Here is a 17,879-nt window from a genome sequence, read left to right as displayed (position 1 = left end):
TTTTTTATTAATACTAATTAGTATTATGTCCTAATAGTTAGAGATTATAATTGCTATAATTATATAATTATAATGATTATGAAATTGTAATTATTATAATTATATAATTATTATGATGTTGTAATCGTTACAATAATATTAAAAATAAAACTAATTTTAAAAAGTAAAATATATAAAAATAGAATATGATATTTTTTTGTAATAAATAAAAAAATAAATTGTCCTTTTTATTTTTACTTAAATTTCAGAATTTTCATCAGAACATTCCAGTATTAGCCTTCTTCTATTGATTAGTGACAACATCGGTAAAATAATTCATGTTAATTAATTTGTTTGCGACCTATTATAGTAATTTTGGTAGGTTAATGTATTAAAAAAATAAAAAAAAAGCAATCTCATCTCATAAATTTTTTTTATCGATCATTAATATAAATTAAAAATATAAAAAAATCATAAATATAATATATTATAGATGTATTAATTTCAGGAAAAATGATTACGAATAGTTTATGATTATAGGAGGTAAATCAAGAAGCATTGATCATTATGAAAAAAATATTATTTTAATTTCATCAAAATTCGACTCTTCTCTATTTTAATAAATTTATTTTATTATAAATAATTTAATTAAGTTTTGGAAACTAGATGTATTAACGAAGAGTCTGTTTTATGTTTTCGGGGTATAGCTGAATTGATTAGAAAAGTGCAAGTGTTCTAATTTCGATGTAGTCGAATAATATCTTTTTTGATCATAATTAATTATAATTTTTAATTTATTTTTTCAGAATTTACTGTGTGGAATTATTGGGATCTTATATTATCGTATGTAGAAGAAATCTATTCTTGCCTTATCATCGTAATCCCCGTGGCAGGCACTAGACTTCCTTAACCAAGATGATTGACTAAGCATAAGGAAATATTTTTTTAAACGAAATAAAATATATTTGAAAAATATTTTTTATACGAGAGATGTGGAGTGGACAAGTGTCAAACACGTGGCATGTCCATGAGCGGTTACTTATCTCTAAATTTAATTCGCCCGCGACACGGAGCAGAAGCCGCGCTTGCTTTCAGTGCACGCGCAATTCACGCGCAGACCTCGCCATAAGATGCCGAGCCTGCAACTGGATCGTAGCCCACTTCGTCGTCTTCCTCCTCCTCCTCCTCCAGCTACCGGTCTCCCATCTCCAACTACAAGATCGGAAGAGCGCCACCGATCGGCATCCCCTTCGCCCCCCTCCGGATCTGCTCTCGGTACGTGATCGCCCGCGCGTGGTTTTCAAGGTCGCATCTTTTCGTGTTTTGAAACCAGATGTGCTTGTTAATCTTGTAGGCGATCCGCCATGGCTTCCTCCGGCGAGCCCAAACTTGCGGAACGGGAATCGAAAGAGGACGAGAATGAAGGAAACGGGGGCTTTTTGGACAAGGTCAAGGACTTTATTCATGATGTGGGCGAGAGGATCGAGGAGGCAGTCGGATTCGGGAAGCCCACAGCCGATGTCACCGCCGTCCATGTACCTTCCATCAACTTGAAGAAGGCAGACATCGTCGTCGACGTCCTGGTCACAAACCCTAATCCGATCCCCATCCCTCTCATTGACATCGATTACTTGATCGAAAGCGATGGGAGGAAGCTGATCTCTGGATTGATCCCCGATGCGGGTACGATTCACGCGCACGGTTCGGAGACGGTGAAGATCCCGGTCACTTTGATTTACGATGATATCAAGAACACTTACGGCGATATCAAGCCTGGAAGCATCATCCCTTATAGGGTCAAGGTCGATCTCATTGTAGATGTGCCAGTTTTCGGCAGGATTACGCTGCCCCTAGAGAAGACTGGCGAGATTCCGATCCCCTACAAGCCGGATATCGATGTCGAAAAGATCCACTTCGAAAAGTTCTCCTTCGAGGAGACGATAGCTTCGCTGCACCTGAAGCTAGAGAACAAGAACGACTTCGACCTGGGGCTGAACGCATTGGAATATGAATTTTGGCTGTCTGAAATCAGCATTAGTAGTGCGAAGTTCAACAAAACCACAACAATTGAGAAGAACGGGATTGCAAGGATGGAGATCCCTATCTCTTTTAGGCCCAAGGATTTCGGCTCTGCGCTGTGGGATATGATCAGGGGAAGAGGCACTGGGTATTCCATGAAAGGGAGCATCGATGCCGACACTCCATTTGGCCACATGAATTTGCCGATCAGCAAAGAGGGAGGAACCACTCGCCTTAAGAAAGAAGATGACGACGACGACGACGAGGTAAACTAGTAACTATATCTTCCTTTGCTTTGTGCTAGAGTAACATGCTTGCAATTCAATTTGTTGGTAGTTTGTATTTATAGATCCATCCTTAACCTCTGCCTATGACAAATAAACTCCGTTATGGCCAGTCCAAGATCGAATAAAAGTTAAATATAATGTATGAATCCATATAAAATTATTGTGCTAATGTTAGATTGTTCTCTAGAAAAGATATAGTAAGGGATCGAGTGAGATAAATGATTAATTGATTGTTGTTGTATAAATCCATAAAATTATTGTGTTAATGTTAGATTGTTCTTTGAAAAAGATATAGTAAGGGATCGAGTCCAATCACGTAGGAGGGCATAGGAGAATCTATATAGTTGACCTCATTTAGTGAGATAAATGATGGATTGTTGTTGTATAGATCCATTCTTAGCTGTTAGCATGAAGCCATGTGTTATATTTAACTACCTGTATGAATGTAATTGTCATCTGAATTCTCACTGTGGAACAAAGTTTGTTCTTGGATGCAAACCTCACTTAGATGTTTGCAAAGGACTAGATGGCCATACAATATGTTTAGATAGTAACACCAGTTTGTGTAGACGAAAAAACTGGACGCGAGTATGAATTACTTGATCAAAATTTATAGAGAAAAAAAGCAGGGGCCTCCTCTATCCATTCTCCAACAATGACATCTTTAAGACGACCTAGACAACTGGTAAAAAATTACTCTGCATTTGGCCAAGGACTAGACTTGCATCACAGGAAGAGGATGGATACATATAAATTCACTACTAATTGTTCATGAACATGAGTTTAATTGTTCCTACATCAATAGAGCTCATAAAACATGGTAAACTTATCTGTTGTTAAAAATCTAGTCCATTTATATCCCTTGAGCTGTGTTTACAAGTTGATTGGTTGCTGAACCTGTCATATTTTCATGCAGGACTAGAGCAGAGAGAGAGTCAAGCCTTCTATGTGAGAGGAGCATAAGGTTATATACACTTGTATGAGAATACAAACATCTGTTACTATTTTCTTTGCTAATAAACTGCTCAGATTTGTATTTGTGTCTTTTTTTCTCTCTCTGGACTTTTGGACAGTGAGTATGAGGTGCTGTTTGACTTGTGAAGTGTTTTAGTGTGTGTTGGTTTTAATGTATGTTTGGCAGACATTTATTGTGCTTGTTTCTGTTGTGTTGTAAGTTTTGGAATTAGACAAAGTTTTTGAAAGAAATGAGCCAAAATATTATGATTAAAATTCTCCATTATCAGCAGATACCTATTGCAGTACATTTAGGTTTAGTTGTTAAAGATGCCCTCTGTTTTTTAGGAGAATGGAAGAGAGACTAATTAGTCCTCAATCTCAGTTGGTAGAAATGGATTTTGAAGAAATAGATAAACTATGAAGTGAAGTATTAAAAAGGCATTTAAAAAAAAATATATTGTTAAAAAGATGTTCTTCTTTTAAAATTTATTAAAATAATATTTCATTTTAATATTTGAAATACTCTATCGCCTTGAAAGCTACTCTAAAGCAAAGCGGACAAAAATTAAAAGAACGATATTTTTTTTTATTGAAATATGAGTATTATAAAAAATTTAATTTGAATCAATTCAAATTTTAAAATAACTTAAAAATTATAAACTCAAATCCGTCCAATCCAATTTATTTTTTTACTATATAATATTATTATTTTTATTCTTTAACAAAATACTTAAATAAAAATTTAAAACACATAATAATAATATTTTAATTTAAACACATAATAATAAATTAATCTAAATATGATAATTATATTTCGAATTTAAATATTTAAATTTAAAATTTTAATTATCTAAACTATTAATTATTTGTTTCCAAATAAAATTTCAAATCCAACCCGATTTGACTTTAACCTTCAACGCTAATCTCATATTTTTTTTATTGACTTGGATCAGATTGACAGATAAGTTCATGTTTGACGGCAACGCTGCCGCCTGCCCTGAAAGAAGCGCAAGAAAGAATGAACAACGCCCATGCGGGCTGATTATGAAATAAAAAGGACCGCAGGGTGGTGACTGTAAAATTATGCACCGAATTTACAGTCAAATATTCTCCTAACAATATTAATAATACGAAATAATTAAATACTTATGTAACACAACGGATCTTGTCTTTATGGATAATTAAATGATAAATTTAAATTAAACAATCAAATTTCTTTTTATATAGAGAATAAAATGGTATAAAAAGATAAATGCATAATTTTAATATAGAGTATAAAATGGTAAAATTTTTAATATCCCAGATTTGCATCTCAAACTCTACGACGCAAGTCAAAGGCACCAACAAATTTACAGTATTACAACAAACAAGACTGCGAGAGGATGCCAACACATCGAAAAGCAAAGCAGATCGATAAGCAAGCAACTCCAGCAGTACACAAGCAAAATTGTTTCGGAAAATGATCTCTGTCTCCCAGTTTGCAGGGAGCAGAAACTGTGAGAGCAAATCCGAAATAGAATGTCACCACTTCGTCAGTCGAGTGGTTTGGTAGACTTTCTAACTCTGCGGTGGTGGCATAAGATGTTCGCGTACCTGAGAGTCGCAATCCACCGCTCGTGTGTCAAGATCTGATACGAAGAAATAGTTTCAGCATCGAATTCTCTGCGTCGAATTTTAAACAAGAAACCAGCAAAACAAAGGAACCTCTGAATTTATGGATGGCAATCGTAGATCAGTGGTGCAGAGTACTAACTAGCCGTGCTCTCCCCGGATTAAGCAACGAGTGAGACATTATCCATCCCTAAGCAAAAGAAAAGACATCGTCAATAGAGAGCTCAGGATCAGTTTGAATGATAGAAGAACCAACAAATAGTTTACAATAATTGGTTTGAACATAAAATGCTTAGTCGACGATGCATCACCTGTTTGGTAGCTTTATTCTTGAACATTGTATATGAAGCTGACACGATCTTGCAAGACTCAGCGATGTGAGAAAGAAAGTTGTCATTTGAGACAAGCGAAGTTCCTTCGTATCTTGATTGGTCAGTGTTGCTAAATCTTCTCAAAGCTAGTTTTGAGTTTGACGACCGGATGAAATGCAAAAGAACATGTGCCTGTCGCCAAAGAAAGTTGTCTTGTTAGATTTTTTTTGGGTATATTTGCCGTTTAGTAATCAGTGCTTACATGGAAAGCCGCTTTTAGTATATCATCTGATTTTGCTTGATCCTTGAGCAATGCATAAATTTTACCCTTTGAAGGGTTATAGGTGACCATGTATCTCTCCTCCTGCGATTTGAATCAACAAGAAAGGCATGTGGATTAAAATTGTAGCAAGCAGGACTTGCAATCTCAGTATATACCTCGAACAAGGGTTGCATGGCAAGAAATGAAGACGGCTCCTGGAAGGCTTCAGAAAATCTTGATCCTGAAGACGATGTAAAGTAGATGTAGAAGTGTAGCCAGATGAATAGAAATAAGTGTACCTTATTTGCTGCGTACCTATAACTACTGGTGTATGGTTAGACCATGGAGGATTGAAAATGTTCTCCTTTACATTTCCTTCCTTTAAGGATGGTACATGCCCTAGAAAAATTTCAGAGTATTATTAGTAGGTATTACCAAAGAAGATGATAAGAAAAAATCTTCTCCAAAGGTAGCCAAATGTCATTATCTTAGTCAATGTAATAGAAATGAAATAAAACTAACAAAACATGGCTCAATTTGGTTATATTTGAATTAAATTCAATATAAGATTTCCTGTTCTAGTATATAATTAACAATTATAACTAGATCTGCATTAACTAAAGCCTTAGTCCATATCTAAGGATCTTTGAATTTATTCTCTGTTTATCAAGGTGATTTATGTAGAATAAGCCTCTCAGAATAGATGGTACTGACAGTTGACAAGTTAAGTAGGTTAGAATTAGAAACGTGATGGATGAAGGAAGAATCTAGTTAACATAGTAAAGGGGTTAAACAAAAGCGATCTAAGAGATTAGTATTGCTAGTGGCATAGCATATAATTGCAAAATCCATATAGCCAACCTAAATAGTTTGGACTAACATGACTTAGATGTAGAAAAGTCTGCTCTAACATCTGGCCCTTTTCTTTCTTTTTCCAAAAGAACCATTCATTATTCATCTGATTTTATTATTTTATTAATCAGTATGTATCTATACATTCGCTAGTTTTTCAAACTTTTCTCTATTAACTAGATCCTCATAACTTTGGGAGCGGAGCATTGCCTGCCTGAATAGATCCTAGTTCAGAGTTGATCATGCAAGTAGTTAAGCACATAACATCGAAGTATTTCAGCATATCTTAGTGCAAACAAAAATGCATTTAAACTGCACGTATCTTGCTTGACCTACCAGTCTTGATGAAGGAATCCACTGCCACTGTGAATCTTGCACTGTTTAACGTATTCAATACTACTGATTTGACCTAGCAAAGATGAAGAATAAGCAAAATAAATTAGTTGAAGAAACTGTCAGAGAAAAGCACACAGCACCTTAGGCCAACAGAGACTAACCTCTTGATATGAGCTAAATAGATATCCACATGACAAGAATGTGAATGAGGCCACCAAAGATGGATTTCTTTTTGATATCAAGATACACAGTCCAGTGCCCAACTAAACAAAGATAATTTCTCGGCCATTAGGATTTTGATGCAGTCTTATTGCCAAAAATTAGTAAAGGAAAATGCAGTATAGTCATGACAATTTATCTGCATTCTAAAATAATAAATCATTTTTCAGAAAAGCATATAGGTATTGCTGTATAACTTATTCAAAAAATACATTCCTAATAGTAAGATCCTACCTTGAATAGTTGAAGCAAATGCAAGCAGTTGATTCGATATATATTATAATTGTCTGAAAGCCCTTTTACTGTAGAACACAATTCAACATAGCTAAGAAAAGCTGCATATCAAGTTTACCAAGTTGGCTTGTCTTCTAATGCATATGTTAAAAGCTTTCTGAGGTAACTGTGAATTTATTTATTTACCTTTATCTTCTTATTATATTTCTATTTTGAAAAGCTTGCAAGAATTACTGTCAATCTAGAAAATAAAACGTTGTGGGACTAAAAAAGGAAGTTGGAAACTCAAAAATATAGCATAGCTTACAAATACTGCTTTCTAATTCCAATCATTCCAGCATTTGCAGAATTTGATATGCTTTGAGAAACATCAAAAGGATTTATTAGGGCATATCATTGAAGTTGATAAAAAGGCTAGAAAAAGAGAGTAACTGAACCAACTCCTGCATAATAGCATATTAACATACAAAAGTCTACACAACAAGAATAGATGGGATGAATCAATTTGCTAATTGGAAAGTTCTAGAACTTTTAGGTTGCCCATATTCCAAGTAATGATTGATTAGAATAGCCTACCAGATCAGCTATATTGGCAACACATTCTCCTTTAGCAGTGACGTCCCCTATATTTTCTCCTTTTGCATAGGCCTTGTAGATTGGAGTGCGTGTGGATGTCGAGGTAACAGCAGCAACATTCTGTAAGGGAGACAGATAAGAGATTACACATCATGTACATCCTTTTATCCTTCAGTATAAAGTAGACACCGAGCACATAAATTTGCTTCCTAACCTTCAGAACATTGGCTGCACAAGCAAGTGGCAAGAAAAGCTGTGGAACTGCAGCAGTTGCTAACTCTACTCCTGCACCTAATTCCATCAAAAGATCACCTGCAAAGCGAAGCTGAGGAGAAATATAAACTATCAATCAACAATCAACACCACATGCAGACGCTATGAAGTCAAGAAATTACAGGTAGTACCTGCTTCAGATCATAGTCAAACTTCTTTCCTTGACGTGAATAGAGCATTTTGCCAACACGGCCAGCTCCATCCTGGAGAATTTTTGAAAATAGAGGGTAAAAGCCCAAAAATGAAGTACTTGGTCAAATACATAGGTAAATGAAAACTGTTTGGACCAACCAACTACACAAAATCTATCATCAAATAACAATAACAAATCATTCTTCAAGTAATGCAAACTTTCTTTTTTACAGGATGTGTACTTGAAAGTGTATAGAAATTCTCTTATTTAAAGCAATTATTTCCTGCAAGGCAAGGATATACACAAGAAAGAATAGTAAGATCAGAAAAGAAACAAGTTTACATATAGATACTATCTGAAATAGTTTGGGTGCGTGGTCTGGAAAAATGGTTTAGTCGAGATCATAACAAAAAAAAAAAAAGGGTGAAAGTTAATCCATCCCATTACAAAAAAAAAAACCTGTCACATTTTTTGTCCCAATGGTACCCAATTCAGCATTGTTTTTTTTAGCAATGCTATTCATAAGAATCTGAAACTTGTTACAATATTATAGGGAAAGATAATAGGAAGTTGCCTCAAAAAGAGATCTATCATCTTCATTAAAAGAGCAAACACATCCATGAACATAATTTTGCAGATAACTAGAACATAATTTTGCATCTACATGAGATACTGTTTTTTTAACACACACAAAAAACAAAGAATTTACCTTGAGTATCCAATTGATGGCAACAGCACCTGATGCAGCTGTATTTTTGGATACTCCCACAGAATTTAACAGTGTCCTTGTTGTGAAAACACCCATGGCTCCACCAAAGAAATGCTGAACAAGAGAAGTAAACACTAGTGAGGAAGAACTCAAGTAAACAAGAAACAACAATGCCATCCTCCAGTATGAGAACAAATTAATAACAGGATTCACACTATTTTGGATAAACTAGTATGTACCTTCAAAGCCCTCCATGTCATATATGGGACATAAGAAGGGGTTACACTGTCAGGAAAGCCATCAGGCACTACATATGATCTTATGAATGACATCATCTCCTGCATAAATGTGAATTTAGCAATCAACATTGGTCTTAATACTAGTGCTAACTAGCTACAAAGTCCATTTACATACACAAAATATAAGTCATCACTTCCTCTAGGAGTCACCAGATAAATTACACACAATTGTCATACCACATAGCATACAACATTAAAAAATTCAATAATAATTTTCAGAATCAAAGCAAAAAAATTACATATCTAAATCTTTGTAGATATACATATGTAAGCAAGATGGCCCAAATTTAAAAGAGACAAACATGAACTAAGACAGCATGGAAAGTTAACCTTATTTCATCACTCGGTAAACTGTGGTATGCTTCCCTCATTTCAGAGGAAGCATACTCTTCAATATCTTAAAACTCAAGTGTGCTTACAGGCATACTCATATAGTTGTTTTTTTTTCAAAAAAAAAAAATTCTTTAATACCTGCTTTAGTCTAATACAGAGGTAAGATACTCTTTCTACCAAGATTTTCAAGGAAAAAAGGGACCTTGAAAACATCTTCTCTCATCTTCCCTAATCTACTCAGGCAAATTATTTCTTTAGGATGTTAAGGAACAAAAGACAGTGTCAAATAAAAGATATATAATTCTGTTTCGATTGAATCCGTGAGAATATGATCTTTCTGGTGTATTCGTAAGACATGATACCAGATGCCAATTAATGATATTTTCTTACATGAGATAAAAGGAATTCCATAATCCTAGAATCAAATTAAGCATCAACCAAAATCATAACATAACTGAGGATCGTCGGAAGATCTCACCTCCAAGGGATCCACGGGGCTCTGCATCGGGACGGCGCGAAGAGACGGTCCCCTCCGCGCCTTCGTCCCGGGGGGACCTTCCACGTCATCCAGCACGTAGCTCCACCTCCTCCCGTCGATCTCCTCGCAACAGAGAACCCTAGGCGCAGCAGGCGCGACAAGGGCGAGGCCGGGATCGACAGCCGGCCCGAACTTGATCCCGGCCTGGATCCAGTCGTCCCGCGCCGGCAGCGCAGGGGGCGAGGCGAGGGTGGCGGCGGCGCTGGCGCGGACGGCCTCCCGGACGATGTCGCGGGTCTCGGGAGCGAGACCCGGCGAAGTCTTCACCGGAACCGGAGCCATGGACGGATCCAAAGGCGGCAGATGCGGATTCCGAGGAGGAGAGGAGGTTCACCTCGGTTTTATCGCGGGAGCTTCGGGGAGCGTCGACGTCGCCGGGGCAGTGACAGCGGCCCAACCGACGCCGTCCAAATAAAATTAATAAATTAGTTCTATAAATAGATAATTAAACAGTTGTGAAATTCTTGCGTGGCTGGCGGTGGATCACCGAGCCGGTCCCACTTGGTCCGGACGAACCGCTTACTAAACCGGGTTCACATGAGTTGTGTTTGTTGTTAGAATGCAAAGAAATGGAATGATCCAAATCCCATTCCTTCACTTGTGTTTTGTGTATTTGTGTTTGTATTTGGGATGGAATTGAGGTGAGATGAATAAGAATGAGAACGAAATAAAACCGCCAAGAAGACGAAATCGTTTACGGGTATAAGGTCATCGACCGAGTGAAGTAACACTAGAGTCGTCTAGTGTGTTAGTATCCTTCGTTTAGTAGCTAAAGATGCCATTCTATTGGCATGATGTACCCAAAGGGAGACTCAATTACTATTGTGCCTTCTATTCTTCACGTTCGAGTTGCTTCTATGCCTCCTCGTAACCCCTCCGACAGTCAAGTCAGTGTTTAATTGGAACGAGATGAAATGGTGAAGAAGAGGTATGCACCTAAATCTTAATGGGTCATCAGACTAAACAACACAAACAAACAGATCTCTGAAGCAAATCCACACTAATAAAATTATTCATTATCCACAAGAACATTATCAATTCAAGGTTACATGCCAACAATAACAACTAAAATTCGAGGAGCAAACAACTTATTCAACTCACATAAGCTTAGCATTCAGAGGCAATGGAGGTCTATACAAATAAATAAATAATCGAACAGTTTCAGTATTGGGCAATACCACATAGGAGGGAGACATCGAACATTATGCTTGTATACGGTTCTCCGATGATCCCCTGACATTGATAAATACTAATGGAGCAGAGCAGCATATCGCAATCTTGGTAAATAGATTACACATTGTCGATCATCGTCCTGTTTTGGCTCGTTTCATGCCGGTGCTATTGAACGGAGACAAGCTCGGGCTCAATTGAGGGCTTTCTTCTCGGAGGGTTCCATTCAGAATGGCTAATTCCCTCAGTTGTTGCTTCTTGTAGTAGTCCACAGACTCATCCTGCGAAATTAGCATTAAGTAAGTTGATCAGGAATTGCAATCCAGTGGCAATACAGGGATAGCTAGAGGCATTGATGTATACCACTGGCTTCAAGAGGTCATCCAGTATTGTCACGGCTTGATCCAAACGACTGTCGATTACATCAGCTGTAAATTCGGCCTCAACAAGAACATGTAGTGGCTCATTCAGGTGCTCGTATCCAGGTTTATCTCTTAACTTTTCCTCCTGCAAAAGCGAAAATAAATAAATTAACTACAAATTATTATAAATAACTTCTTAGAGAAAAAAACTGGACTCTGAAACACCAGTAACTTGTAGGAGCACATGACAATGGAGAATAGTGAAAAAAAACTTCATGACACATGACAGATTAAAAGACTCTTATGTATTTTTGTTATTAACTATTTCATTATGAGCAGGTTTATCCAAAGACAAGCATCATTCCATGACCCATAGCAACAACAAAGGTGCTCAGACCTGTTCGAAAGCCACAGTATTAGATAATCGAACTTCTTATACTAGAATAGCATATACCTTAACAAAAAGAAGTTTATTCAATTGATATTTTAGAAGCAAATGAGATGTATCTGTATTGTTGATTTGTTCACAACAAATCCCACACTTGAGGCATGGATACATTGAAAACAATAAATATTGTTGGAAGGACTCGAGGATGATCGGCAAACACAGCCATAACAGAAGTAATGAGCTGATGAACTTGAGAAAGTTTGTTTCATTTGATTTTTTTGTTCCAAGAAACCAAAATCTTACAGTATGTTACTAATCAAACAATTGTACAGATAGAAATCGCCACAATCATTTTCAGTGCACCATCATCCCTTTGGAACCAATTTTCTCTATTGTGGATGACAAAGGCTCTGGGACAAACTAGGATGACTTGATTGATCCCTCGTCCCTAGGGACAATTATACTGCTGAAAAATGGTTCTAAAAAAGCATGATAATATAGCTCATAAACAACCAATGTGCACGAATGCATTGGCTTAACTCTGACTGCTGTAAATGATCTTTCCCCTACATAAATGTGTATCCCTTTACTATTTCCATTCATCTGTAAAATGGAGGTCAAACTTATTCCTTAGAAGCTTGTATTATATATTGTGTGTTAAATAGTTGTCATTTGGTGACTAAATAAGTGGCCTAAAGTTAAAATATTTAGACTAACAAGTAACTTCTTATAATGAGATAAAATAACTATCATCCATCCTTATAAAATTAACTAATGCTTGATGGGGGCACCTAATCAAAAGGCATTACACATATAATGGTCGTCTCTTTAACACCAGGACAAAAAATTAATAAGATCAAAGTGCATAATTATTATCATATTAAGTAACTTGGTTGGTTCATAGTGGGTGGGGTTGCTACAATTTGGCATGAATGCATCTGGAGATCTTTTTCCGGTTAAGAATGAACTCACTGCAAATGCTACTTTGTAAAGTTTAATTCAGGCACTTCTGATTTTTCTTACTTTACACTGGTCCCTCAAATTTATCATGTACCTATCTTCTTTTTTTTGATTTTTCTTACTTTACACTGGTCCCTCATCTTTATCATGTACCTATCTTCTTTCTTACTTTGTTGCACCTTTCTCAACATTAAAATTTATTAAGGCTGCACTTCTCTGTTTCATCTAACAACAAATGGAGATTCCTCAATATCAAAGGTTGAAGAGAAGACGAATATGAAGCATCAGTCTCATCAAAAACTAGGATTTAATATAGTTGATCATATTTTCTTTCGAGAAAAACACAGACCACGTTATGAACTACCTTCACCAAATCCTTCACGGAGCCTCGTCCTCGGATATACACTCTGCATTGAGTTGTAGCTTCAACTCTTTTCAAGGAGTTCCCTCGAGGTCCCAACAAGCGACCAACAAAGTTGTACTGAGTAAAATAGTGTGACATGTTAGCAAAAGTTTACTATCCGGTGACCGAAAGATAGGAGAAATGTACAGACATTAGGATATTTGTCAACAGGAACATCTAGTCTCACAACTTTCTTCACAATTGGGCTTGTGTTAACTCTAGGAATTCCATTCCAGCCTATATTTGATGTTTGGATGGTCCCAACTCTGTTGAAGTACCCATTTTCCTGGGGAAAAAAAGAAGAATCATAACAATGGTGAGTTGTGTCAGTGCAAAATTCAGTATCCTCTAAACAATACTAGCAATAAAAAGAATGATCTTATAAATTCACATCGTCCAGGAATGCACATTATTTAGTTTATCCTCACTGTGTTTCCTCCCTTCCTCTCTGCCCTTCTTTATTCCAATCAAGCAAATAGTAAATAAGTTTTGATATGCACGAACAAAATAGCAAAAAACTGATATAATTAAAAATGAGTTCATTTTTTAAATGATAACTTTCTCAAACTTTTTTCTAAGGAATCAAAATAGTTCATTTTCAAAGATGATTGTATCACTTGCATTCAGTTATTGAAAAATTAAACAATATTAGTGTGTTAGTGAAATTTAAGTGTACTAGTGTGTTAAAATTTAAGTGTACTAGGTTTCTCTGTTGCACAAAACCAGAAACATATATATGGAATAAAAATAAACAATTGCAAGTGAGAAAGCAGAACAACCACTGGTGAAATAAATTTTCTTTTTTATGAAAATTATCACTCTAAAATTTGTTATTTGAATTCAGACCCCACCGCTTCAACATTTGCCAATCTGCATCTATCAGGTTTCTGTTCTTTTAAGTTTTAACCAGCCATTTAAGCTGGTAGTTTTGGTAGCAAAAATGTCTTTATTGTAATGATCTAAAGAGCTAAAGCTCGAGGCAAGGTTTCTCCAATATTGAACATAAGTAATGCCCAGATAAGGTGCTGCTGCAGAGAGAGATGCCATTGAATTAGCATGTTTTCAGTTTGGAGTGAGTTGGATTGAAAAAGATTTTAAGAATTATAACACTGTTAGAACTTTGTGGTGGATCATAACTAGCACCATATAAATTTGACATTGAACAAAAAAAAAAGGAAGAAAAGACTTTTATGGATTGAATGGAGGAAAGGAAAGAGATATAGGTACCAAACAAAAATCACTCTTATCCAGTTAGAAAATGTTAGCCTCCAATTGTAACCAAAACCAGACTGCTGGACCATAATAACTGAGGATCTGGATAGAAAAACCCACTGAATAACCTCATATAATTTGAATTAGCTGCTTTGTCACACCAGTTTGGTTTAATTTGAACAAATAAACAAATGTACTTTCTTCTTTGTTGACTTGAGAAACAGCAAAAAAACCTCATATTAGCTAACAACCTAGATGTTAGACATTATATGATGTAGCTAGAGAGATTGTGAGGCCTGACCAAAAGGACACTCAATGGTGTGAATATATAATGGCAGCACATATGGGAGAAGCTGCAGAGATGGCATATTTTACTGGTTGGGGTCGATTAATAATTTTTTTTGGCATCTTACAGAATTTCTAGAACTCCATAACATATTCCATTCATCCCATCAACATTTATATAATATCTTTGGTGTATCCATTAGGTAAGAAAAAGAACAACCTGAATCTGTGAATATTAGAATACAACCAATTTGTTTCCCAAGTAATCATGAAATTAGAGATTTATGCATTCAAAAAGGACAAAAACTCCGAGTGTAGTAAAAAATCACATAAAACTGAATTACCTCTGTCTGCATTCCTGACCATCCCTCTAGATCCATTGGTCCACCTAATCTTAGTGGAGAACTATGATCCATTCTCTCAGAATCAACAAAAGAATGATTAGGCACCAAACCGGAAGTCTTCATAATTTCTGAAAGAGTAACAGTAATTTCATGATCAATTTTGTTACCATGGAATTAACACTTTACTGTGCAGGATATGGAGTAGGTAAATGATCCAATGGAATTATTTGCAAACATCAATTCATCTGACATAGTGCAGGGATTAGCAAAAGTATTAGTTCACAAAGAAATGTGCAAATCATTTGATTCTAATAAACAGAAAAAAAATTATTACAACCAATGATACCACCATCATTATAGGTCAAACCTTCAATCATGGATAATTGATGATTGGGCACCCGTTGTCATTGCTATGCTCATGATTTGACACTGACAACAATTGCTACCATGCACACTTTTTGTAGAAGCTTGACCTTCAAATATCATATATAGCATTTTCCCATACGTTATATGAGGTTTAGCTCAATGGCTCCAAGTCATCCATGATGCTACTTGTATTGAAAGTCACTAGGTGGCTCAATCCTTGGTAAAGAGCTTTTTTCTCTCCAAAGGAGGACATCTCACTCTGATATTGTTTATCTGCAGGGATTCTGCATCCATCACAAATTTATCATACTCCATCTTGGATGCTGATAATTGGACCATATTTGTAGAGCTTTTTTGGGCACCACCAATAAGAGGGTTCATCATCTAACTAGCAACATAGGATCACATATTTCAGTTGATTTTATTGGAGCCTGCTAGTGTTCAACCAAACTTACTTATGACATTGGTGGCAATTATACTTTCTTGTGGTGCACTCCCCCTTTTTAATCGATTATTGTCAGATCCTACTCTGACATATCGTGTGAATTACTTTCCCTTGGCTCAAGTTGACATTCACTTAGAGGTGTATCTGGTATGTTATAGAATTTTATATGGTGAACATCTGTTGCTGCTCTTTATATCTTCTGATATGCTCCTTCACTGTGGCAGATGGTCCAAGGCAATCATGCTGAAGTGGCAAATTTCCCATGTTTTAATCCTTGTGCACTTATCAAGATGTTCACAGCGACTAAAACGACTTTGCCTTGGTGACTCTTGGTCTATCCTTTTTAAACCCACCCCTTCCACTGATTTAGGGAATTCAGGAAAGCAAGTGGTCCCTAGTATTCCACAAATTTTGAATAAAATTTGGATGTCTAGAGGTGGACTTCTCCTGCAAGATTCCTATTAGTTTAGATTACTTGCTTTTTCACCCAAGGGCCATGAGGATATTTGGGTTCCCATATGCCTTCTCTCTCATCCAAGTTAAGGATGCTCACTTGGCTCGTGTTGCATGGCAAGCTAATTATGAGGATCACTCTTAGGTGGAGGAATGTTATTCTACCAGATATATCCTACAAGTTATGTTTGACTACTCCAAAGAAGTGCATGTTTTCTTTTTTGCTATTTAGCTTTGGTTGGTTGGTGCATCCTTCATCATCTATTTATGGTGAGAAATGGATAGATTTCTTCTTCGTAGAATGTTGGTTGGTGTCTGTTGATTTCCTTATAAAGATATCTTAGGAGGTTTTATTCACATTTGCTTCGGCATTGGATTCATTTGATCTGGCTGCTTCATTGCAATATCATCTTCAACATGTAAGGTCTATACCATCATACAAGCAACCCTTTCCATCCTCTCACCATGCCTATGATTAGAACCGTTCTTATACTATGTCACAATCGTCTTAGATAGACAACTAACCCATTAACTTCTCTGGCTCAACCATTGTCCCAAAATTCTTAAGTCAAAGTTAATAGTAATCTCACTCATTTCATTAAATCTTCTTTAATATCCCACAACTAACCACCTGGGACTAAACTAGTGTGTGTCCCAATTTACAACAACTAGATCAATTGATTCTACAAGATAAACTATTTAAAGAAAGTTTTAAAGCAATTAAAGGTCCATCAAAAGCAACATGTGGACTCGACCAAACCAATCAATGTAATAAGCAGAAGAAACATGCGACTGCATACCTAGGTTTAAAAGCCTATTGCAGAATGGAAGGACTTGCATAAATGGTATCATTTTCTGCCTCTCAGCCAGTAATTCAGTCAAATATCTGCAAAAACACTATTATCAGCTATTGAATCACAAATCCTCAGATTATAAATCAATTTGAAACTGCAGCGGTCATAATTAAGCAGTAAATCAACTACTAGATCTTCTTTTGATTGAATGCACTATGGAGAACTTGGCTGCCACCTTTGGAAGACAAGCACAATGGCTATAGATGGAAGGAGAACCAGGAGCGGATCTGGCTATAACTAAACATCAACAAAGCAGCATATTTATGATACAGCAAGCGCACATGCAAATGAAAACCATGTCCAAAAGCGAAACTAAAGCACGAAATCTTAATCAGCAGCACGAAATCTAGAAAAGCCCCAAACTCAAAGATTCAAAAGCTACATCAAATTCAGGTCAACCGATCGAGAGTCAACACACGAAACTCCAAACCAATAACCACAAAAAGCATCATCAGGGGAGCACCGGCAGCCGAACCTCTCTCTTTCCGAAGTCGCGGGCGACCTGATGGAGTGGTGCGGGGAAGGAGATGAGTGGACACCGGAAGGCGAGTACTGGAAGTAAGCCGGAGAAGGGATTCTCTCGTCCATGCTCAATCCGCACCGATACCTTGCAAAGACGTAATTTTGCAAACCCAAAAGAGGCAACTTTGAAGAACGCTGCTGCTGCTGCTGCTGCTCACCGCCAGCACCACCACCACCTCCTCCTCCT

General features: G+C 36.6%; 3 protein-coding genes across 4 annotated transcripts; 1 reads left to right on the top strand and 2 right to left on the bottom strand.

The window, feature by feature from the left end:
* Nucleotides 1–1,156: 1,156 nt before the first annotated feature.
* Nucleotides 1,157–3,444, top strand: LOC141827603 (uncharacterized). Its single transcript, XM_074714892.1, has 3 exons — nt 1,157–1,254; nt 1,334–2,264; nt 3,202–3,444. The coding sequence occupies exons 2-3, from the start codon at nt 1,344–1,346 to the stop codon at nt 3,205–3,207; spliced, it is 927 nt and encodes a 308-aa protein (XP_074570993.1). The 5' UTR covers nt 1,157–1,254; nt 1,334–1,343; the 3' UTR covers nt 3,208–3,444.
* Nucleotides 3,445–4,481: 1,037 nt separating this feature from the next.
* Nucleotides 4,482–10,303, bottom strand: LOC141826728 (protein root UVB sensitive 6-like). Of its 2 annotated transcripts, XM_074714017.1 has the most exons (14): nt 9,869–10,303; nt 8,998–9,096; nt 8,759–8,872; nt 8,048–8,119; nt 7,858–7,968; nt 7,644–7,763; nt 6,776–6,877; nt 6,615–6,687; nt 5,742–5,825; nt 5,603–5,667; nt 5,427–5,528; nt 5,165–5,356; nt 4,947–5,043; nt 4,482–4,870 (listed from the first exon to the last, which is right to left on the bottom strand). In XM_074714017.1, exons 1-13 carry the CDS (start codon nt 10,208–10,210, stop codon nt 4,975–4,977), a joined length of 1,545 nt encoding a protein of 514 aa, XP_074570118.1. In that variant the 5' UTR covers nt 10,211–10,303; the 3' UTR covers nt 4,482–4,870; nt 4,947–4,974. The 2 variants fall into 2 exon arrangements, with proteins under 2 accessions (XP_074570118.1, XP_074570117.1); XM_074714016.1 differs by having other exon boundaries at nt 4,482–5,043.
* A 610-nt stretch (nt 10,304–10,913) lies between these two features.
* On the bottom strand, nt 10,914–17,860 carry LOC141826762 (KH domain-containing protein At1g09660/At1g09670-like). The gene is made up of 7 exons (XM_074714059.1): nt 17,646–17,860; nt 17,117–17,202; nt 15,053–15,180; nt 13,363–13,497; nt 13,173–13,289; nt 11,462–11,605; nt 10,914–11,379 (listed from the first exon to the last, which is right to left on the bottom strand). Exons 1-7 carry the CDS (start codon nt 17,756–17,758, stop codon nt 11,233–11,235), a joined length of 870 nt encoding a protein of 289 aa, XP_074570160.1. The 5' UTR covers nt 17,759–17,860; the 3' UTR covers nt 10,914–11,232.
* Between the last annotated feature and the right edge of the window lie 19 nt (nt 17,861–17,879).

This window comes from Curcuma longa, chromosome 4, assembly GCF_044706935.1.
Source record: "Curcuma longa cultivar G26 ecotype Majalengka, Jawa Barat chromosome 4, ITB_CL_G26_1.1, whole genome shotgun sequence".
In the NCBI taxonomy this organism is placed as follows: Eukaryota; Viridiplantae; Streptophyta; class Magnoliopsida; order Zingiberales; family Zingiberaceae; genus Curcuma; species Curcuma longa.
Note: the sequence above shows the minus strand (reverse complement) of the source record. Positions and strands in the feature narration are given on the sequence as shown.